The sequence below is a fragment of the Rhinolophus sinicus genome, chromosome 9 (assembly GCF_057876585.1).
Source record: "Rhinolophus sinicus isolate RSI-liver-muscle chromosome 9, RSI-T2T, whole genome shotgun sequence".
In the NCBI taxonomy this organism is placed as follows: domain Eukaryota; kingdom Metazoa; phylum Chordata; class Mammalia; order Chiroptera; family Rhinolophidae; genus Rhinolophus; species Rhinolophus sinicus.
Window position 1 is genome coordinate 1,586,187 of NC_142509.1, and position 24,110 is coordinate 1,610,296.

At 43.7% G+C, this 24,110-nt stretch overlaps 1 protein-coding gene across 22 annotated transcripts in view; it reads left to right on the forward strand.

Annotated features, from left to right (window-relative positions):
- Positions 1-24,110, forward strand: part of GRIK4 (glutamate ionotropic receptor kainate type subunit 4) — a 635,671-nt gene that overhangs the window by 402,524 nt on the left and 209,037 nt on the right. For 17 of the 22 annotated variants that reach the window (XM_088800778.1, XM_088800776.1, XM_088800775.1 and 14 more), the window contains 2 exons: positions 1,786-1,950; positions 20,834-20,931. In XM_088800778.1, the coding sequence (XP_088656904.1) occupies positions 1,786-1,950; positions 20,834-20,931 (263 nt within the window). The remainder of the gene's footprint in view (positions 1-1,785; positions 1,951-20,833; positions 20,932-24,110) is intronic. The other 5 variants (XM_074321326.2, XM_074321327.2, XM_074321325.2 and 2 more) reach the window with 2 other exon arrangements.

Below are 24,110 nucleotides of genomic sequence, written 5' to 3' on the forward strand. Positions count from 1 at the left end.
TCACCTCCCTTGTCTACCTCTCACCAGCCCTGTGAATGAGGGCAGATAGCGTGACCTCTCTGAATTCCATTTTCACATCTCCGAGTGAGGATGATACAGACGACACACTCATCTAAAAGAGCTGTTTGGGGATTAAGTGAGGTGTCCATGAAGCACTTGCACTAATGTGGTTGTGGTCACTGAGTAAATGTGTGCCTATTAACATAAAGCTTGTACACCATGAATCTAGCGCCTCTTTCACATGACTTGTGTGATGACTCTGCCAATTCCTGACATTTTATTTTTTTAATTTATTTTCCAATTATATTTGACATACAATATTATATTGTGTCAGGTGTACAACATAGTAATTAGACATTTATATATACCTCATGAAGTGATCAACCAGTGAGTCTAGTACCCATCTGACACCACATATAGTTATTACAATATTATTGACTAAAACCACAATGAGATACCACCTCACACCTGTCAGAATGCCATCATCAATAAATCAACAAACAACAAGTGTTGGCAAGGATGTGGAAAAAAGGAAACCCTCGTGCACTGTTGGTGGGATTGCAAATTGATGCAGCCACTATGGAAAACAGTATGGAGGTTCCTCAAAAAGTTAAAAATAGAGTCGTCATATGATAATATGACATTGTCAGATAATATTCCATTGCCACATTTTGTTTATTCATTCACCAGCTGATGGGTGCTTGGGCTTTTCCACTTTTTGTCTTTTATGAATAAAGCTGCTATGAGCATTTGTGTATAAATATTTGTGTAGAGATTTTCAATTTCATAATTTCTCCTACCAAGAGAATGAATATCAATAGTTAGATTTATTGAGTGTTTACAGTGTTCCACGTACTGAGCTGAGCACCTCACTCATACTATTCATGTAATCTTCAGAATAGCCCAAGGATAGGCCCTCTTCCCATTTTACAAGTGAGAAAACTGAGGTCCCATAGCTAATACGGGGTGGAGCTGGGATTTGAACCCAAGTCTCCATGATACCATAACACTTATCTTAAATACTGCTTACAGAAGTTGGGCAGCTATTGGCCCTGTACCACTCCATTAGATGGACACCATTCACATTGATTAAGTCACACAGGTTAAATTTATACAATGTACCACTTACCTATATAATCTTTAATCCTCACACCAACCCCATGAGGTTGTTTTACTATTCCTAACGTTCAATGAGGCAAACAAGCTGAAAGGAACAATACAGCTCCCTGGGTGGCACGGCTTATCGGTGTCAGAGCCTCGAGAGCCAGCACTCAGCAGTATCCTGCAGCTGCTCCTTTCTGTCTCATCTCTCTCCCCTCTCTCTCCTTCTCTCTGTCTCTGTCTCTGCCTCTGTCTCTCTCTCTCTCTCTCTCTCAACCTGGCCTCCTTTAACCCTCTCTTGCCAGAGATTTTCTCATAAAATACAATGTTTGAAGGACAGCTACTATTTCCCTTCCTTGGTACACATGTACCTGTGTGTGCATGGTGATATATATCCAAGGGTGTCACCATGCTTGAGCCTGGGGATCTCATACAGATAGACCCACAGTGATCATTACAGGACTCCTGAGGTGGATCCACATTAGAATTCACTGCTACCCCTGGCTGCCAACCAAGACCTTAGGATGTAGAGGACTTGCTTTGAAGACAGTTCTGACGATGGCTGGCTGGAGGGGGATGTGGGAGCTGCCTGGAAGAGGAAGGTGGCAGTGGTGGGAAATTGGAGAAGGAGGAGGGGTAATGGTAGAAGATACCAACACTCTCCATGTGGTTGCCTGCCCACAGCTGCTATCTTGGATGACCCCATGGAGTGCAGCAGAGGGGAGCGGCTCTCCATCACCCTGGCCAAGAACCACATCAACCGCGCTCCTGAGAGGCTGGGCAAGGCCAAGGTCGAAGTGGACATCTTTGAGCTTCTCAGAGACAGCGAGTACGAGACTGCAGAAACCAGTACGTAGAATGGGCAGGGCTGCCCTCTGCTTCCCTTGTTGTCAGAGGAGGTGCTGGTGTGAGCTGCACCCATCACCGGGCCTGTGATGTAGATATTCCCAAGGGAGGGAGAGAAACATACGCCAGGAAACCCTAGAGAGCTTAGTCTGGATGAGATTCCCAGGTTTTGTTGCAAATCATAGGTGGAATAGAATTAAGACAGGATATTCATTCATTCATTAATTCACCCATTCATTCATCCCTTCATATGTTGAATCATTCAGCCTCCTCGTCACAAATCCCTGAAAGAAACCTTGTGTGATTAAGCAGAGAGATACAGCCAGCATAAAGATTGCTTAGTTGTTGCACATCTGACGGCCTGTCTTGCTTTCTTGTCCTGAGGGCAGTGCTGTGGGAAGAAACTGGGACTTGGGACAAAGTTTGAATACTCACTCTGTGGGTTACCTTGGACAAGTCACTTATCTTATTTAACCTCAGTTTCTTCACCTGTAAAATGGGAATGCTAGGATCTACTCTGCAAATTTTGCAAATTGTGAGATTTAAAGGAATTAAAATATAGGAAAATTTTCTGTGAGTTGCAATGCTTTACAAACATACATAGTATGTCACACAAGTCACACATATGGAGCCCCTACTATGTGCTGGGCACTGCATTTAATTCTCCCAACAACCCGAGTGTTAAGTGTTTTTATTCCCACTTTACAAGAGAACCTGATGCTAAAAGACATTGGATAACTTGCTTAACCACAGAGCTAGTCAATGGCTGAGAGAGCTCTGGACCCTAGATTCACATCACCACCCTGAAAAGTCCAGTGCACAATCCACTACGCCTCCCTCGGAATTCTCTGGCATATTGCTGGTATAACCCTGATGACTTTACAGAATGAGCTTCCAAGTTAGTGGGCTGGTAGCTTGCAGCTAAGCTGAAAATGAACAGTTCCAGTTAAGAGGGAAGGGAAAGAACCCCTCAGCCCAGAGAGATGATAGCATCTATTCCCTAAGACTTTGGAGTGCCCATCACCTCCCTTTCTAGCCCTTTTCTACCTTTAACAACATTCAGTGGCAAAAACAAGCAAAACAAAAGAGCCTCTTGCTCAAGTGCGGAGGGTGCCAAAAAAATGTATACACATTTTAAGAAAGGGAAAAAACTGTATTAAAATTGTAATACTCAATATATACCGATAACAAAAGATGAATACAAGTCACATTTGACTTCTGCAATTACAAGAGATGCTCAAAGTGGTTACCATCAGCATCCAGACCCTCCTACGGCGAACTATTGCTTGAGTAACGCTGACCAAAGTGTCCACTTGTATCGCTGTGCATGCCGTTTCAATTTCTTCATACAGTGCCATGTGTCTCCAACTTATCATGAATGCGTGCAGTTGTTAGATGTGTTGGAGGTCCTGTCGCACACTCACACCTCCATTGTCATCGTACTTCCACAACGTTCTCGAATTTCAAACACCACTTCAAAATCGTCTTGTGCTCCTCAAATTACAGTCGTGCTTCTGCCATTTTCTTTGACTGTCCTGCCTGTTGCAGGTGATGCTAGCATTCATTTGAGTAATGCCATCTTTTGAGCGAACATCACATTACACATTGCTACAGTAATTCAATTCAATTTTGAAAAGTAATACATAGATAACATCTATTAAAATGTGCATGTGTTTTTTTTGGCACCCCCAGTATTTCTGTTAGACATCTGGTATTTTATGTATGGATCCAGCAATGCTTTAATTAGTCTATTAGTATTACAAGAGAAGAAACATATTCCCATTGGCCCACACGTAATAGGTAGGATATCCAGAGAGGGCAGGAAAGGAATGTGGCAGTGGCCCTCTCTCTTGGTCTCAGTTTCTTTAATGCTCTTATGGTATCAGATCCATGCTCTTCCCTCTCTGCTAGTTTGGCTTATTCATCATGCACCTGTCCCATAAGAGCCAGCCAGATCCAATTTACTCTTTGTTTATTAATTCAGGAAACTTTCATGGAGCATTTACTCTATTTCAGGCATGATTCAGGATATCATGTTTGGGAACAATGCGGAAAACAAGACTGTTTGGGAACAATGCAGAAAACAAGACAGACATGGTCCCTGCCCTCAGGTGGCTTTAGTCTCTTCAGTGTGCACGTCAGGGGCAGCTTCCCTCAGTGCCTCTTGGTTTGGATTTCCAAGGTAGAGGATCTGATTGGTCCAGCTGATCTTGCAGGAGTTGGTCTCAACATGTCATAGGTGTTGGTTGGATAGTCTAACAACTATCCTTGGGGAGAGTATCCATCTCTAGAGACTGAGGATGGGTTCTTACCATACAAACAGGGATGTTGGGGCTAGCAGGATCTATGGACACAGATTCCTCCAGAAGAGGGCTTGGGGGAACAGGTACCTGAAATAGTCATTCATTTATTCACTTGGTCAGTCAATAAATAGTGAGTGAGGGTCTCTTGTACACTTTCCTAGGCAACGGGGATTCAGCAGGGAACAGATAGAAATCCTAGTTGTCACTGAGATTAAATTCTAATACAATGAATGGAAGATTTAATTTTCTCAGGATCTTTCAAATGAAATCCGAAATATCAGTAATAACTTCTCATGAATCTCCTAGTCTAGTCTGTAATGTTTCTCCAGGAGGGCAGGTCTCAGACACGGGTCTGGATTTCTAAATAGTTGTGTAGTCTATACTTTGGAAAACAAGCTGCTCCTTCCTTTTCTTTGGTGCTTCTGGGCTTCCTTGGCAGAACAGATTGCCCATTGCTGATGGGGGTCATTAGCAGATGTAAATTTTCTCTTCCATGACATATGCAGCCAGGCTCAGCAGAGTCAGTACATCTAAAATATTAAGCCAGATGAATCAGGGGAATAAAAGACACTGATATCTCTAGTCCACATTGCAGAGCTTTGGGGCATCTTTCTAATGCCCGTCTTTTAGGTATCAGATATTTTATTAGCAGGTGGCCTTTGGTTCAGCTTTTACATCTCAGTGCATTTGAGTCATGATTAGCATTTGTCAGAAAAGAGCATTTCTGGATCTTTTTACGCAAAGGCGTTTCATCTGAAGCCAGAGCTGCTCCCCAACAAAGGATTTTAAACACCACCCAGATAGTTCATAGAAAGGTTTCAGCCCAGCTCTTTCCCTCCCACAGTAAGGGGGAGGGCGGGTGGTGGGTTAGTGCTATTAGCTGAAGCTGGCGGGGGCAGGGACTGGACTTCAGTGGCAGTGTTGGGGGAGGAAGTAGGAGGGAGACAGGACGGCTGGATGAAGAAGGGACTTCAGTTCTGTGATCTCTACTTTGCGGAGATCGTGTGGTATAAAAAGTAGGAGCCTGGATTTTAGAATCAGACAGACCTGTTTAAATCCTGGGTCTACTATTTACTAGCTGTGTGACTGTGGATGCTGATATCATCTCCTTAGGCAAATGACATGAGACAATATAGGTGAGGTGCTTAGCACCATGCGTATAACAGGTGTTCAGTAAGTGGCAGCTATGGATTCTGTTGTTGGCTTTATTCTCTTAGCCTCACCTTGAAGCAGGCTTTCTCCCATCTCCTACTATCGTCTCTTTCCCTCGTGTGTTTCAAAGTTCAGCCATCCTTATCTGGCAGCACCATTTATCTCCCGGCTCCTCTAAAATAGCCTGTCTTAATGTCAGCATGCCTCATGGGGCATCCTTTGTAATTGGATATTCCCCCTCTCTTTCCAGTTTTCTGGGCTTGATACATCTGACAGTTTTGAGCCTTTGGAAGTTGTGGAGGGCCATCCAAAGCCAGCTACCATCAAATGTCATAGGCTGTGTCTTCCCTGGGCTGGTGGCCCAGGGCTAATTTGCTTTGTTAACTTAAAACTATTTGAAAGGCTCTGGGGCTCTGAAAAACATCCTAAACCTCACACCTGTCACCCTGTGACTAGGGACTCTGCTTCAGGATGAAAAAGATACTACTGAAGCTGTTCTTGGTTATGGAAAGTAAAGGCTCTGATCTAAGTTGGGGCAGTGGCAATCCTACAATGTACTATAGTGCCCGCTTTCAGCAACAGATGAGTTTCAAAAATCTCTGCACAAATCACTTAATTAACCATATTCGGAGAGGGCATGTCAGTCAAGGGGAGTAATGACAATTTCGGAATCAAAGATTCTGAAGTGTAAAGGAACTAAAGATGTTGGAATTTAACTTTCTTATTTGATGCTTAAAAATGAGATGGGAAGCATCACATGGGAGCATTAATTAATAACAAACCTAGAAAGTGGGAAGGTACAGTAGAAAATTGCTCCTGCTTCTATCTGGTTCACGTAGATTTTCATAGGGTGGTTTTATATAAAGTGAGTGTCCCTCATAAAGCTTCCTCAAACTCACATCTGATTCCTTCCACCTCTGCCCCTGGGTGAACATCCTTGCCTCAGGCTTCTTGATGTTTGACTTCCCCACTTCCACAGATCTGAAATAAAAGGATGGACAAGACCCATTAGGTCATATCCACTCCTGCCTGGCCCTTCTATCCTTCCCTTTCCCTTACATCCATCTCATATCTTATCTCCATTTCGGCCTTTCTTGTGCAGGGAGCTCCCACAGGCCTTGCCCTCTATTCCAATAGATCAGTGTGTCTCCTGCAGCTAATGTATTAGAGCTTAACTGAGCGCCCATTCCCTTATCACTCTGACGCCTGGAGGCACCCCCCCTGCTGCCAGAGCCAGTTTGAGGTTTTGTTTACTGCAGAACTAAGAAGCAGGAGCATCCTTGTCAACCCCCCGCCTCTGCCTTGGATTGTGTCTGTGAGTCCAGCTGTGCTATCAGATATCCACACTGTTGCCCCTGAAAACCCAGAGGCGCCCTGGTTATCTGGGCCCCAGTGGGCCTGGAGAGGGGCAAGATGTGTCACGCTCCAGCCATGTGACTGTTCTTGCACAAGCTCCTGAACTTCTCGCAGGCTCCGAGGGCATGGCCTCTGGTGACTCGGAGCTGTGTCTAGTGAGAGCTAGCTTCTTTCAGTCAGTTCAGCAGAGTGAATCCAAGTCAGCCCAAGGGAAAAAAAAGAGAGAAACCAGAAGAGAAAGGCAGAGGAATAGTGATGAGTCACTCAACAAACACCCCTCGCTCCCCTTCTCTGAGTTACCCACATAACAAGCATAATATGGACTCAGAAATGCACTGAATCACATCTGGTCCAACCTCCGCATTTTACACATAGGGAAACTGAGACTCATGGTCTTTTCAGAAGGCAGTTAAAACCACACATCTGAAAAGTGACATAAACTTCAGTAGCTCTGCTGTGGGCTTGCCAGTGAGTGCCTCAGACGAGGGCAGGGGGAGGTCAGAACTAGGTCATAGATGTAGCTAGACCAGACCTTGACGTGTTGGATAGGTAATAAGAAGGGAACAGGGCATTCATGCAGAAGGCATAATAGCCTGAGCAAAGGCTTGAGGCAGGGGGGAAAAAGGAGTACCTGGGAGCACAGTGACAGATGGGCATGGCTAAAACGGAGCTTCTGTGGGGCGGTGGTGAGGGCCAAGGAAGAGTCCTATAGAAGAACAGTCAGAACTCAGGTGCTGAAGTCAAACGCACCAGGGTCCTAATCCTGCCTCTACCAGCACCATGGGCTTTTCTCCTGTGCCTCAGATGCCTCTTCTGTAAAACAAGAGTAACAAGAGTTCTCATTTCATGAGGTTGTGGTAAGGATTAAATAAGATGATACACTTAAAAGACTTAGAGCAGTGCCTGGCAGTAGGGTGAACCCTCAATAAACGTTACATATTAGTAGCAGTAGTAGCACAATTAGTACATTCATTCCTCCCTCACTGGTGATTGTGAGGACTCCTGTCTCTCAGCCCGATGCCTGCACAGGGAAAACCCCTGGCAAGGTGGTTTGGGACCAGGCTGAGGGCTTTGAATGATATGCTGTTGGTCACATCCTAGAGTGTGATGTTGCAGCGACCTGACACTACCACCTTCACACCCTCCCCTCTTGGCTCAGAGGCCAGCAAGGCCAACCCATTCAGCCTATTGTGCACTCATGGAGAGTTGAGAATGGAATGCCCTCCTGCAGTAGGCGCAGGGAGGAAAGGGTTCTTTGGCATTGTTTGCTTTGCTTGGGGACAGTTAGGGCTTCACGTGGTGCTTAGTATGCAGCATAACCAGGCACAAAGGGAGAAGTTGCCCCCCACCGCCTGTCCCTCCCACCTCCCCCCTCCACCGTCCCCCCCCCCCACACACACACACACTCACACACTCCTCTCAGGCTTCAGCACCCTGAAGTGTTTTGATGTGAAGGACTCAGTTCTCCCAGCCCCTCTGCTTCACTTAATTGTCAGCTCCTGGTGATGGGGATGGTTTACCACAAGGGCTCAGAGAGCAGCTGAGTGACTCATCTAGTGGCCTGCTGAGAGTTACTAGGAGGCTGGGCTTCCATGACCCCTCCCAGGGAGTGGCCTCTTTCCTAGAGGGCCTCCAGTCAGTGGTACCTGTGATTAGCCTCTTTGGACTACCTGCATCACAGCCAGACCCTTCCCTTCACTGTGAAGACTCAGAGAAGTAGGAAGTTCCCATGAGTCCTTCTTGTGTAGCCCAGGTTTCTAAGGAGACTTGGAACCCAGGCCGGAGCTAACATCTTGAGGGGAAGAAATCCCCCTTCTTATAACACCCCATCATGGTCTTTTAATCTAGCAACTGCTCTGACAGTTGCCTTCCAACTCCTCTGCTGGCTGGGAAACTTTGTTGCCATGGCAATGTCATTCTTGTCTCCTGGTTTCTTCCATGCTCCCTGGGAGGCAGAGGTAAAGTGCATCTCCCTCCCCTCCCATCCTTCTCACAGACTGCTCAGAGCCTTCACAGAGACTGCCAGGGCCTGCAGAATCAGGGTCCCGGAGGTCCTTTAGAAATGATTTCCATTTCTATTGAGCGGGGCATTCTTCATAGGGAATGAAAGAGCAATTCCCAGATCCCAGCAAATCCCCAGCCCATGGCTGCTGGGAAGATGATAATTCAATTTCGTGGACTCATTTTGGATCATTTCAATTCAGCTGAGCAAGCAGCTATTGAGCAATTGCTTTTTGCCAGAACTGAATAGATGTGACAGCTGCCCTCAAGGAGTTTCCGATCCAGTGAGGGAGATGGGAGCTGGACATTCAGAACAGCAGGCACATGTTCACCAAATCCTTGAGGCCAGAGGTGTTTAGCATACAGAGCTTTCTCTATATTGGAAAGGTCATGTGGTACATAAACCATGTATTAAATAACATCTCCAGTCGGGCACGGGGCAGAACCCAATACCCAAATAAATGAATGCTTATATTCAGATATATATATATAGCTTCACATCTGTCTTTATAGATCAGATTTTGCCACCAAATGAGTTTGATGACAACCATCCTGTTTCATAGCCTTTTGGATTTAGGTGTTGAGAATAAGGGATTGTGGCCTTCTATAAGAATTGATCTTTAGGAGAAAATTCTCTCTGCTTGAGACCCAACATAATGAGCCATCTTGGGGCAGAAACTGGCCAGGAATTCAGAGAAAAGAGAAGCTGACCGTCTCTTAAGCAGTTCTAGCAAAGAGCTAACTCAGAGCCACAGTGTGATGTGAATAGAGGAATAGAGAGGTAACTTCTTGCCTAGGGGCAAGATCTGAGCTGGGCTCTAAAGGATCAGTAGGAGTTTGTCAGGCAGAAGGGCAAGAACGGGCCTAGACCATAGTAGTTTGGGGGTGCTAATGGACTCTTTCTCAGAAAATGTTCTTTTCTTTTTTTCTTTTCTTTCTTTATTTTAAATTAAATTTATTGGGGTGACAATTGTTAGTAAAATTACATAGATTTCAGGTGTACAATTCTGTATTACATCATCTATAAATCCCATTGTGTGTTCATCACCCAGAGTCAGTTCTCCTTCCATCACCATATATTTTTTTTTATATTAAATTTATTGGGGTGACAATTGTTAGTAAAATTACATAGATTTCAGATGTACAATTCTGTATTACATCATCTATAAATCCCATTGTGTGTTCATCACCCAGAGTCAGTTCTCCTTCCATCACCATATATGCGATCCCCCTTACCCTCATCTCCCACCCCCCACCCCCCGCCCCCGTTACCCTCTGGCAACCACTAAACTATTGTCTGTGTCTATGAGTTTCTGTTTCTCATTTGTTTGTCTTGTTTTTTTGTTGTTTTTGGTTTATATACCACATATCAGTGAAATCACATGGTTCTCTGCTTTTTCTGTCTGACTTGTTTCGCTCAGCATTACTCTCTCAAGATCCATCCATGTTGTCACAAATGTTCCTATATCATCTTTTCTTACTGCCGAATAGTATTCCATTGTGTATATATACCACAACTTCTTTATCCATTCATCTATCGAAGGACATTTTAGTTGTTTCCATGTCTTGGCCACTGTAAACAAAGCTGCAATGAACATTGGAGCACACATGTCTTTATCTCTAAATGTTTTCAGATTTTTGGGGTAGATACCCAGAAGAGGGATTGCTGGGTCATATGGCAATTCTATTCGTAATTCTTTGAGGAACCTCCACACTGCCTTCCATAACGGCTGTACCAGTCTGCATTCCCACCAACAGTGTATGAGGGTTCCTTTTTCTCCACAGCCTCTCCAACATTTGTTATTATTTGTCTTGTTGATGATAGCCATTCTGACTGGGGTGAGGTGATATCTCATTGTGGTTTTGATTTGCATTTCTCTGATGATTAGTGATGTTGAGCATTTTTTCATATGTCTATTTGCCATTTGTATGTCCTCTTTGGAGAAATGTCTCTTCAAGTCTTCTGCCCATTTTTCAATTGGGTTGTTTGTTTTTTTGTTGTTGAGTTGCATGAGTTCCTTGTATATTCTGGATACTAGCCCCTTATCGGAGGCACTGTTTGCAAAAATCTTCTCCCATTTAGTAGGTGGCCTCTTTATTTTGTCAATGGTTTCTTTTGCTGTGCAGAAGCTTTTAAGTTTCATATAGTCCCATTCGTTTATTTTAGCTTTTACTTCCATTGCCTTTGGAGTCAAGTTCATAAAATGCTCTTTGAACCCAAGGTCCATAAGTTTAGTACCTATGTTTTCTTCTATGCAGTTTATTGTGTCAGGTCTTATGCTTAAGTCTTTGATCCATTTTGAATTAACTTTGGTACATGGTGACAAATAGCAGTCCAGTTTCATTCTTTTGCACGTGGCTATCCAATTCTCCCAGCACCATTTATTGAAGAGGCTGTCTTTGCTCCGTTGTATGTTTTTAGCTTCTTTGTCAAAAGTTATCTGTCCATATTTATGTGGTTTTATTTCTGGGTTCTCAATTCTATTCCATTGGTCTATGTGTCTGTTTTTCTGCCAATACCATGCTGTTTTGATTATTGTAGCCCTGTAGTACAATCCAAAGTCAGGAAGTGTGCTACCTCCATTATTGTTCTTTTTTCTTAAGATTGCTTTGGCTATTCGGGGTCTTTTGTGGTTCCAAACAAATCTGATGATTTTTTGTTCTATTTCTTTAAAATATGCCATTGGGATTTTGATGGGGATTGCATTGAATCTGTATATTGCTTTGGGTAATATGGCCATTTTAACTATGTTGATTCTTCCAATCCATGAGTACGGAATGTCTTTCCATTTCTTTGTGTCTTCTTCAATTTCTTTCAAAAATGTCTTATAGTTTTCAGCATATAGGTCTTTCACATCCTTGGTTAAGTTTATTCCTAGGTATTTTATTCTTTTTGCTGCAATTGCAAAAGGAATTGTTTTTTGTTTTTCTTTTTCTGATATTTCATTGTTAGTATATAAGAAGGCAATGGACTTTTGTGCGTTGATTTTGTAGCCGGCAACTTTACTGTATTCGTTGATTGTTTCTAATAGCTTTTTGGTGGAGTCCTTAGGGTTTTCTATATATAGCATCATGTCATCTGCAAAGATGATAATTTAACTTCTTCATTCCCAATTTGGATGCCTTTTATTTCTTTCTCTTGCCTGATTGCTCTGGCAAGGACTTCCAACACTATGTTGAAAAGCAGAGGTGATAGGGGACATCCCTGTCGTGTTCCTGAACGTAGAGCAAAGGGCTTCAGTTTTTCTCCATTAATTATGAGATTAGCAGAGGGTTTGTCATATATGGCCTTTATTATGTTAAGGTATTTTCCTTCTATACCCATTTTATTAAGTGTTTTAATCATAAATGGATGTTGTATCTTGTCAGATGCTTTTTCTGCATCAATTGATATAATCATATGATTTTTGTCCTTTATTTTGTTTATGTGATGTATCACATTGATGGATTTTCGTATGTTGAACCATCCTTGTGCCCCGGGGATGAACCCCACTTGGTCGTGATGAATAATCTTTTTAATGCATTGTTGTATTCGATTTGCTAGAATTTTATTTAGGATTTTTGCATCGGTATTCATCAGAGATATTGGTCTGTAGTTTTCTTTTTTTGTGCTGTCCTTACCAGGTTTTGGTATCAGGGTAATGTTGGCCTCATAAAATGAGTTGGGGAGTACTGTTTCTTCTTCAATTTTTTGGAAGAGTTTGTGCAGAATTGGTATTAGATCCTCTTTGAAGGTTTGGTAGAATTCACTAGTGAAGCCATCTGGTCCCGGACTTTTGCTTTTGGGAAGGTTTTGGATGACTGATTCAATTTCGTTACTGGTGATCGGTCTGTTTAGATTTTCCAGTTCTTCATGGTTCAGACTTGGAAGGCTATATGTTTCTAAGAACTTATCCATTTCCTCTAGGATGTTGAATTTGGTGGCATATAGTCCTTCATAGTATTCTTGGATGATCCTTTGTATTTCTGTGGTGTCCGTGATAACTTCCCCTTTTACGTTTCTGATTTTGTTAATCAGTGTCTTCTCTCTTTTTATCTTAGTAAGTCTAGCCAAGGGTCTGTCAATTTTGTTAATCTTCTCAAAGAACCAGCTCTTTGTCACATTAATTTTTTCTATTGTCTTTTTGTTCTCTATTTCATTTGGTTCTGCTCTAATTTTTGTTATTTCCTTTCTTCTGCTGACCTTGGGTTTTACTTGTTCTTCTTTTTCTAGTTCTTTAAGGTGTAACATGAGGTTATTTATTTGGGAGTTTTCTTGTTTCTTGAGATAAGCCTGTAATGAGATAAATTTCCCTCTTAAATCTGCTTTTGCTGCATCCCAAAAATTTTGGTAGGATGTGTTTTCATTGTCATTTGTTTCTATGTATCTTTTGATCTCTCCTCTAATTTCTTCTTTGACCCAGTCCTTCTTTAAAAGTATGTTGTTTAGTCTCCATGTATTTGTGTTTTTTATCTGCTTTCTTTTTACAGTTGATATCCAATTTCAAAGCCTTGTGATCAGAGAATATGATGGGTATGATTTCAATCTTCTTAAATTTGCTGAGACTTATTTTATGTCCCAATATATGGTCTATCCTTGAGAATGTTCCATGTACACTAGAAAAGAATGTTTAGTCTGATGTTTTAGGATGAAGTGCTCTATAAATGTCAATTATGTCCATTTCATCTAATGTGTCATTTAGGGCTACTATTTCGTTATTTATTTTCTGTTTGGATGATCTATCCATAGCTGTCAATGATGTATTTAAGTCCCCTAGTATAATTGTATTTTGGTCAATTTCTCCCTTTAGTTCTGTTAGTAGTTGCTTGGTGTATTTCGGTGCTCCCTGATTGGGGGCATAAATATTGATGACTGTTATGTCTTCTTGTTGTACAGTCCCCTTCACCATTATGAAATGTCCATCTTTGTCTCTTGTTATCTTTTTCACCTTGAAGTCTGTTTCATCTGATATCATTATGGCTACACCTGATTTTCTCTGGGTACCATTTGCTTGGAGTGTCAATTTCCACACTTTCACTTTGAGTCTATGCTTGTCCTTGTAGCTGAGATGTGTCTCTTGGAGACAGCATATGGTTGGGTTTAGTTTTTTGATCCAATCTGCTACTCTGTGCCTTTTTATTGGTGAGTTCAGTCCATTTACATTTAGGGTGATTATTGATATGTGAGGATTTCCTGTCATTCTATCCTTAGTTTTCTGGTAATGTTGTGTCTCCATTGTTTCTTTGCCTTTTTGTTGTTGTCTATTATTTCTGTGTGGTGGTATTCTATGATGTTTCCCTCTGTTTCTTCTTTTATTTCAGTATATATTTCAATTCTGGATTTATTTTGAGTGGTTACCCTTAAGTTTATGTAAAAGAAAGTTTGATATTTAGAGTATTCCATTTTCTTCAGCACGCTTACTTTCTCCATTCCCATATTCCGGTTCAGGCCTTTACTCTCCCCCTTTTTGAGTTTTGGTTGCCACAAATTGTCCCTGTTGATGGTGGTCGAATAGCCTCCTTTAGTATTTCTTGTAGTGCAGGTCGTGTATTAGAAAATTCCCTCAGCTTCTGTATGTCTGGAAGGTCTTTATTCCTCCTTCATATCTAAAGGATATCTTTGCTGGATATATTATTCTTGGCTCATGATATCTCTCTTTCAATAGTTTGAATATTTGTTTCCACTCCCTCCTGGCTTGTAGAGTTTCTGCTGAAAAATCTGACGATAATCTAATGGGTTTTCCTTTGTAAGTTACCGTCTTCTTTTCCCTGGCTGCCTTGAGGATTCTTTCTTTGTCGTTGATTTTAGACAGCTTCAATACAATGTGCCTTGGAGAAGGTCTGTTGGGATTGAGGTAACTAGGTGTTCTATTTGCTTCTTGGATTCGAGGGTCCAGTTCTGTCCACAAATTTGGGAAGTTCTCATCGACAATTTGTTTGAATATATTCTCTGTTCCCTTCGCTCTTTCTTCTCCTTCTGGTATGCCCATTATTCTTATATTGCTCTTTCTGATGGAGTCAGAAAGTTCTTGTAGAGTTCTTTCATTTCTTTTAAGTCTCAAGTCTCTTTCTTCTTCTATTTGTTTCATTTCCAGGTTTCTATCTTCGATGTCACTGATTCTTTGCTCCATCTGGTCAACTCTACTACCTAAGCTGGTTATTTCATTCTTAATTTCTTCTATTGAGTTCTTAATCTCCAGAAATTCTCTTTGGTTCTTTTTTAAGATTTCAATCTCTTTCGTAAAATGCTCATGCTGTTCTTTGATTGAGTTTCTGAGTTCCTTTAACTGCCTATCTGTGTTTTCTTGTATCTCGTTGAGTTTTTTCAGAACTGCAATCTTGAATTCTCTGTCATTTAAGTCACATATTTCTGTATCTTTAAGTGCCTTCTCTGGAGATTTTTCACTTTCTTTCTGAGCTGTCTTGTTGCCTTGGTTATTCATGGCGATTACTGGTTTACTATTTCTCTTCCTAGACATCTACAGGAGTGACTTCTGCAACAGGTTGATAGAAAGTGGTCTTTCTTTTGTTTGCCAGTACTTGTTGGTAGAATGTTTTATTATTTCTCCAACTGCAACTTATTTTTCTTCTCCCACACGGTAGTGCTATGTTTTCTCTGCACTATTCCAGCTTCTCACACACTGGGGGGATTCCCTGGGAGACAGGCTTCTCCTCTGTTAATAGTTCGTCTAGGTCACAGGGCGCAGTGTCCCGGTGGGTATGCGGAGAGCTTTTGATGTTCCAAAGCTCTTCCAGCTCCTGATTCAGAGCCCGTATATTTCTGTAGTTCTGTTTACTCCTGCAGGGATCCGCCCAGATGGGTGGGGTCAGGGGCGGGGTGAGTTGTGAGAGGTGGCCCAGAGCAATGGCGGCGACCACCACCACAGCCGGTCCTGCTTCCACAGCTCTCTCCCCTTTGCTGGAACTAGTTGGGCTGTGAATTTGTGTTTGCGGCCCACAGTTCTCAAAACAGCAAATTTTCTTTTGTTTTGATCTGACACTGCTACTGTTTCGCTTCTAGCACCGGGCAGGTGGTGGCGGGGCGAGCTCTGGGAGGGTAGGGAGGGGGCGGCTAGTCTCAGTGCCTAAGGCTCCGGTCTCTGCTCAGCAGTGAGGGCTTAAACCACCGTTTTCAGCCTTTTTCCCTCAGTCTTTTCTCCGAGGTCTCTGCCGTGAGCGTTGGGTTCAGCCGTGTTATATGCTGTCCCCTCAGCCCTGTGGAGCCCTGGCGGAGCCCTAGCAGTCCGATCTCCCACAGCTGCGGTAGTTCCGGGAAGCAGCGAGCTCGGCACACTGAGTTAGGTCTGAGTCCTGTGCCCGCGCGGCTCCGTCTCCGTGCGCTTCTCCATTTCCTCCTCCCTCCACTCGCGCGAATCTCCCACCTGTAGGTGATTTCAGTCGGTAGTGGGCCTCTTCGTGTTGCCTGTCTGCTGTGCAGGGAGTCCTTGTGGAGTTTTTTTGTTCGATTCGTTGTAAATTCCAGGGGAGCTTTACAGAGGCTCACCTCACGCCGCCATTTTTTTCCATCCAGAAAATGTTTTTAAATGAATAAAATGAAATCGATAGGATGACCAAGAAAACCAATTGTATGGAAATTAAATTAAAATATTTTAATAGTGATATATTAATATACGAAGGTCAGACAATTAAGTTCGCGAACTTTCCACCGTGTAACTGCACAGTGGAAAGTTTGCCAACTAAATTGTCTAATCTTCGTATGTGCTTTGTAAATTAATAAATATGATCTGCGTATATTAATAAAGATTAATATATTAAATAGCCAAGCCTAGTATTAAGTCTAACTACCAGTATAATTTTGAAGTAATTATGAACATAAATTATATTTCAAGACACCTGCAGCGCTGTGATGTGATATGAGAACATCACAATGCCCGTCGGTGACAAAGTCACCAGTACTGTGGTTTGCTTACATTCAAAATGGAAGGAAATGCTAAATTTCAGTTAGGAGTTAGAGAAAATAAGATCATTTTCTGAAAAAAAATACTTACAGACCACAGACTTTTACCCCCAGATCTCAGGCAACAGGTTAAGAACCCCTGCCCTAACCAGAAAGAAGTATTTTGCAATAGGCTCAGGGAAGAAAATTCAGAATGTATTCTAGGTGAACTGGCATGAAACAGGAGGAGGCGCCATGGGAGAAAGGGGTGGAAAGGTAGGAAATGGAGGCGATCAGATCCATTTGGATTTTACTTGTTTATAGAAAGTAAGAAAAATGGGAAAGAAAATCATTGTGTTCCACTGGTCAAGGCAATCTCTATTAATATCTCAGTTAATCAGTGTTAACTAATGGGAGTTAGGTGGTACAGTGGTTAAGGAACTAACGCTGAAGTCATGGGTTAAGTGTTCAGATCCTACCTTTTTCCTTTAAACTTTCCTGTCCCATCTGCTCATCTGTAAAATGAAAGTGACAGTAATAGTAGCTATCTCATCAGGTTACTTTGAGAATTAAATAAATCCATTCATATAAAATACTTATTATGGGCCATAATTAGCACCCAACAAATGTGGGCTTTTATAATATCTTCTTCCAATCATTTCTCAGTGCATAACTATTTTCTGTATTCGTTTAGCTGTAGCCTTCATAAAAATATACATATAATTTTATATCCTGCTTATTTTTCTTAATTTTATTACATAAATACTATTATAAGCTGTTTATAAGCATTTTAAATACCCAAATAAGTATAGGTCCCAGACTTTAGATAGCTATTCCCTTATGAATAGACACTTGGTTTATTTCCAGTTTCCCGTGAAAGGTGTTAAGCAGACTTCAGTGTGGCTCAACAACTATCAATTGAGCAGATAACTCTGAGTCAGACGCTGCTCTAGATACGGAGGATGCAGAGATAAATATGACAAGCTTTCTGCCCTGCAGAAGCACACAGATCAATGTTTTAAGATTATAATGTGCCTCACAGTTTGGAGAACAGATTGGAAATGAAGAATCCTGGAGACAGAGACCCCTTAGGAGGCAGGTAGTAACAGTGACAGTGGGAGTGGGAAGGAGAGGACAGCGGGAAGAGAAGATCAAATAACCAAAACTTGGCCCTTGATTGGTAGTAAGTGAACAGGTTCAGTGAGGGAAGGTGAGGAAGAGTCAAGGGTGACTATGGCTTTGAGCTTACAGAGCTAAGGGGAATGAAGTGCAATGGTTAAGAACTCAGGCTTTGGTGCCAGATGTACCTCCAAGTTCAAGCCCAGCTCTACCATATTACCTATGTAATCTTGAACAAGTTACTGAAATTTTCTAAGCCCCAATTTCCCCATGTGTAAAATGGGGATAATAATGAATCTTCTTCCAACAAGTATGAAGATCAAATCAGATTATGTATGTAAAGTGTATAGTAAATACGATGTAGTGGGTGTGATCATGAGAGTTGCATAGCATGTCAGCACCATTCTAAGCATTTTGGATGTACTAACTCACTTTCATTCTCACAACAGCCCTACAAGAGAGGTGCTGTTAGCATTTCAGTTCTAGAGATGAGGAAGCAGACCTGGAGAGGTTCAGTAACTTGCTCCAGGTCTCATGGGTAGTAAATGAAAGAGCCAATTAAGCCATTGGCTTAATGACTTAAACCCAGACAGGCTTGCCTCAGAGTCCATGCTCTTAATGACTGCTTTCTGCCTCTCTGCCATCGACACATTGAGTGAGTGATAACAGAGGGAAGTCCCAGTGGTGACATTCAGCAGGTGGTTGGAACTGATTTTGTAACCCAGGACATAGGTCAGAGTGTAGGATCATCTGGGCAGAGATAAAGGAGCAGACCACAGGCAAGGGTGAGATTGCCCAGGGAGAGTGAAACATAGATAAAATCTGAATGTGGCAGGTGGAAGAAGGAAAAGGAGTCAGCAAAGAAAGTGAAAAAGAGTGGTCAGAGAAGTGGATAGAATTAGGATTGGAAGGTGTTATGAAATTATAAAGAACAATGTAATCAAAAGCATTAGATGCTGCAAAAAGAGGGTAGGATGAGAACTGATTAGAGGTCACTGATGACTTTAGGAAAGCAGATTCAATAGAACAAGATGGAGTGGGAACCTCAACTGAAAGGGGTTGAGAAGAGATGGGCCAAAGTGGCAGCAAGGAGTAGGGCAGACAAAATAGGTGGCTGCGTAAGAGCAGAACGAACACTGGATGGGTCAACAGACTTGAACTCCAATGCTGGCTCTGACCTTTATTAGATGTGTGAGTTTAGGGGAGTCACTGAACGTCTCTAGGATGCCGTTTCCTAATTGGTAAGATCAGAGCTAAAACTCACCCCTGATGATGCTGTAGGAATTTGACGGCTGATGAACTTAGAGCATCTAGTAGGGATAAATTAAGCTGGCAGAGATCACATGAGATAACTTACATGGAAATAGCTTGAACATTCTTCGAAGGTAAAGCTTGATCATGCCACTGGGATGACACATAGTACTGTTGGGTGGCCTTTAGATACCACTGTCCCCAGCCTCTTGGTCAGCTGAAACCTATGATATTGTAGGATCCCTGCCTGGGCGGCAGGTTGAGAGACGATCTTGCAGACTTGTCCTTCATGGGGTGAACTGCAATGCAGTTGTGCTCCTCCCCACTACCTGCACCCCATTAGGGCCATCACTTGGCTGTGTGGCCAATACTTAGGATTCTGTCCTAGAAGGAAGAGCATCCAGGTTGCAGGTGTGGCTTTACAGCTGACTCAACGAGGAACCTTGGATTTTTCCCTCAACCTGTTTACTGGCTTGGGAAATGGCTCTGCCTGCCTCTGATGTGAGTTGGAGGAAAATGTGCCCAGAATCCAGCTCTAAGTTTTGCAGAGAAGGATGTCTTGTAGTGTGAAGGAGAACCTCGATGCATATTATGAGGGGTGGCTCCTTGGTTCTACTATCACAGAAGCAAGAGAATTATCTGAGAACTGTCTCATGTTCTCTCTCCATTTAGTTCCTCTTTTATATCCTGTTCTCCCTCTTCTGACTGCATATCCCATCCATCCACTCATTCACTCAGTGAATATGAACTGGGCACCTACTAGTGCTAGAAAACATTGTGATGGACACCGAAGAAATGAAAAGTAAGGATTTGGAGACAGTATGGCTCAGCTCCTGCCCTTCAGGGGTTTGAAATCTAGGGAGAGGAGAAAGACACCTAAGAACACACTGAAATAGACCCACAGGTGCCTTAGATTAGAGGGACAAACCAAGGGCCTTGGGAGCCCTGGAGAGGATGGATTCCACTTAAAGGAACCCAAGAAGGTATAAAGAGAAGGCAGTGTTCGAGGTACTCCTTGACAGGTGAGTGAGTGCCTATAGCAGAAGAGGGATGGTCACCTTCCCCTCGGGGAGGCACAAGGTCATGCAACATGTTGGTTACTCAAGAAAGCACCTGATACACTCACGGAAGTAAGTGCTCCAGGCTAGGCTCAGGGCGAGGTAAACGGAGGGTGGCCTTGAGACTTGAGACCCCCTTCAGCCTCTCACTCTCTATCTCTGCCTCGTATTTTCTCTTTCTTCTTCTCTCTGTCCTGTTCCCTTTAACTTTAGATAAGTCTGCTTTCTTCTCTGTGCCTGCATCACCTTCACCCCCTTCGTCTCTCTGCTTGTCTGTCTCTCTTCCTCCCCAGACCCTCTTTATATTGGGGGAGACTAACAGGTTGCATGCTGGGTGACCATTCTGAGAGCTGGGTCCTCCACCCTTGCAGCAACCATGCCTGGGCTCCCAACACCTAAACTGCAGGCCAGGCCTGGGATGGACTCTGCAGGTCTCCACCATTAGCTTGTGTCTTTCAGTGACAGCCCAGATAATATACTCGTGTATATGCTATTGGTTGTGGCCATATGTTGTCATAACCTGGGTCATTTCCTCATTTGATAACATCCATAAAATCCAATAAAACTGTCCTAGACCCCAAGTCCAGGGAAGGGGAGGTACTGGCTTTAGAAGCTTGGGAGAGGGGGTGGGGGCCACAGTGGGCAGAGGCCAGGGCAGCGGGTAAAGTTGAAGGACTCAGAGGCCAAAGCCCAGGCAGGGTAGATGGCCCACATCCCACCTGATGAGCGCCTTGTTTCTCTTCCTGCTCTGCCCCTGCTGCTGGCTGCAGTGTGCCAGATCCTCCCCAAGGGGGTGGTTGCTGTCTTGGGACCATCCTCCAGCCCAGCATCCAGCTCCATCATCAGCAACATCTGTGGGGAGAAGGAGGTGAGTTCCTGGTTGGGGGACTGTCTGCAGGCTGGAAGCCTGTGCCCAAAGATGTCCTAGATTCTGAAGGGCTGGAAGATCCCACTAAGGCCTGGTTGGTGTCATTAATGACAGGAACATCAGTACAAATCAAGGAAGTGGTCCTTCGCTGGGCATTTACTTTTTTCAGATGGTTTGGATGGAGGAGACTCAGAGAAGTTTCACAACAGGATTTTCAAGCTGAAAACTTTTGACCAGTGTCCTGTGTTGGGGGTAGGGGCAGGGGGTGGGCGGGACTTGCTGGCAGTGGGCAGAGGGAGAGGCTGGGGTCGGAGATGGTCTGGGAGAGGCCAAGAGGACAAAAGACTGAGCTGTATGTCTCAGCTCCATAGTTATCGGGTTAGGTATTGGGATCCGGGGAAGCAGGCCCTTGGGGGAAGGCGTTGCTACATTTGATTGGTAAATCAGAATGAAATTTGAAAACCTCTGCTTTAAAAGTTCTCTAGAAAAGAGATTTTTCATTTTGCTTTTCTCCTCATTCACCAATTCCAGTGTTTACTTCTCCAGTCCGTAAATTCTTCCTCAGGTGCCATCTCAAGCTGGCATCTCTCGTTTCAAAGCGTTGAGTCCATTTCCTCTAGCTGTAGTCCCATGGGAGATAAAGATAATCAGGTTAAGTTTCTGAGTAATAACCTACTCTACAAACTCTCTCCCTCCTTCTCCCCTAGAGAAAACAAACTAGAAAGTTCTGAGAGGCTGGCCATTGCTGGAATCTATCCTAGTCTTTCCTGGAATCAATCACTGCCTTGCCTTCAAGTATATCCCCAAGAGACAGTGGCACAGTGATCCCTTATCCTCTCTCTGTCCCCAAGGGCCTTCTTAGCCAGGTCCTTCAGCAACAGATGGAGCTTGGTGGTGAGGAGGAGCACTAGGCCAGGAGCTAGGGAGGGGCAGAGGGGAGGGACAGGAAATGGGAGGCTCACCTGTGCTAGGGTCCTGGAGGCTCAAACTTCCAGAAGCTTCAGCCTTGGGAAGATCTGGTTCTTAGAAACCCAAGAGGACACTCACTACACTCACCTCCTTAGCCAGCTGCCCCTATAGAGGCAGCAGAGTAGCAGACAGGCCTCTGCCTATCCCAGGCCCTCTGGAACCTACTCCCTTTGATGCCATCACTTCCCTTATGATCAGAGAGCTGGGTGTGTCCCTGAGGCTTCGGGCAGATATTTATCTTCCCTATTTCATGAGCCCAGGCTCAGAATTGTTACCTACACATCAAAGTGCCATGCAGTCTTAGCTATAGTCCCGTGGTTGGTCTTGCTCCCCCGGTGCCAGGAGTGGCCCTGTAGGCTGAGCCTTCTTGCCATAGATCAGGTCCATGTGGACAACTCCCCAATCCCCCACCCCCTCAGATGTCCTGAAAGATGACTTTGAGCCATTCCAGGCCAAAAAAGGAGCTTCTGTCCCGCTGTAGTTCTCTCCAGCATCTCACAGACTCCAGCCCCAGGAAGTTGGATCCAATGTTTAATTTAAATCTTTCTTGTCATGCTCCAAGTAACAGCTCAGATCTGGCTGGTTGTTATTCCAGCGATCACTGTGATCTTCACCAAGTGAGCTTGCCAAAACTGCAGCTCCATATTTTCTCTTTTTTGGTCGCACCTTTTCTTTTCTTTTCTCCTCTCTCCCTCCTCCCCATATTTTTCTCACTGTCCCTTTCAGTCATTCCCCCAACCCCCACTTCAGAGTGGCTTCCTCTTGGGGTTCAGTGGATATTTTATCTCAGCTAACACATTCCTGACACCGCTTTGGCATTTCAAGCTAGAGGTGGAGACTCTGATTTGCAACCATCTTCTCCATCCTGCACTGTTGACCAGCCAGACAGGTTGCCCTGCCCAGGGAATGGATAGGTGGTTACCCTTCCTTTGTCTGGTCATGTTCCTTCCAGAGCAACCTTTGCTTTCCATTCAGATTACACGTTTCTTTTAATGTTTGATGAGGTTGAACTGCCTTATACTGATTCCCCTCAGCTCCAGGAAAAGGCATGGAGTTCTCACAAAGGAGCCCATCGCCTTGAGTCCTTGTCGCCCTGTGACTGGCCACTTCCTGCCTTGGGGCACTCCCCTCCATGCTGCTCACCTCTCCTCCCACACACCTCCAAAATGACTTCCTGGGATGCATTTGCAGTTGTGAATCAATAATGGATTGATCTTGGTCTTAGAGAGAAAATTAGCAGGATTGGCCTGGGCCATCCCTGCCTGGCTCATCAGAGCAGCTGGCTGCTTCCCCAGCAGCCTTAAGAATGGCAGGCTATAGTGGATACTTTCCACCAATTCCCCCTCCTGGGGAGGCCCCTCAACCTTCACCCCCTGCACATACAGCTCCAAGAGCTATTTTGGGAGCTCCTATATTTTGGGAGAAAAGGGGAAGTGTAGAAGAAAAGGCATTGCTTGAACATGTACTGCATGTTCGGTACTGAGTTATTACATCCTTCACACAGGATCTCGTTTTATCCTCCCAAAGCTCCAAGAAGTACCTATTGTTTTCTCCATTGTAATGAAACTTAGAGAGGTTAAGCAGTTTGCCCCGAATCACACAACAGAACCGGGATGCAAGCCCAAGTCTTTAGACTCTATGACCCATTTCTCCTTCACTTTAAAGTCTTCTCCCTGATCCATCTCTAGAACCCATGGGTTCAAGGGTATCTCTAAGGATACGTTACACAGGGGGGCAAGTTAGCTGACAATGGAACTCTGTAGGTGGGATGTCCACACAGGGAAGGCCTTGCTCAGAGATGCTCAAATGTGCAAGCTGGCCAGCCAGGCCACCTTCCCCTGCCCCATCTTTGTCTCCATCTTGCCCCTTTGTGACTTTCTTACCTTTTCAAGGGGCATTTGTTATTCATCTTAGACAGATCATATGGGATGTAAAATATAAGCTAGGAAGAAAGATTCTTTATGACATACCCCAGGTCAACTTCACTCTTTAGAGTCTTGTCTCATAATTTACTAGACTCTCCCCAAGTCTACATTTTGCATTCTCTGCTGGAAATATTGGTTGACCTCTCCCTGTGGTTGAAGGGCTAATCCCAGTTGAACTGAGAAATTTTCTCCCTCATTTCTGCTAAATCTTTACCCTACCTTTACCCAATCTCAGAGGAGGTTCAATCTCTGGCTGACTTCTCCCAGAAGTTTAAAACAATAAGG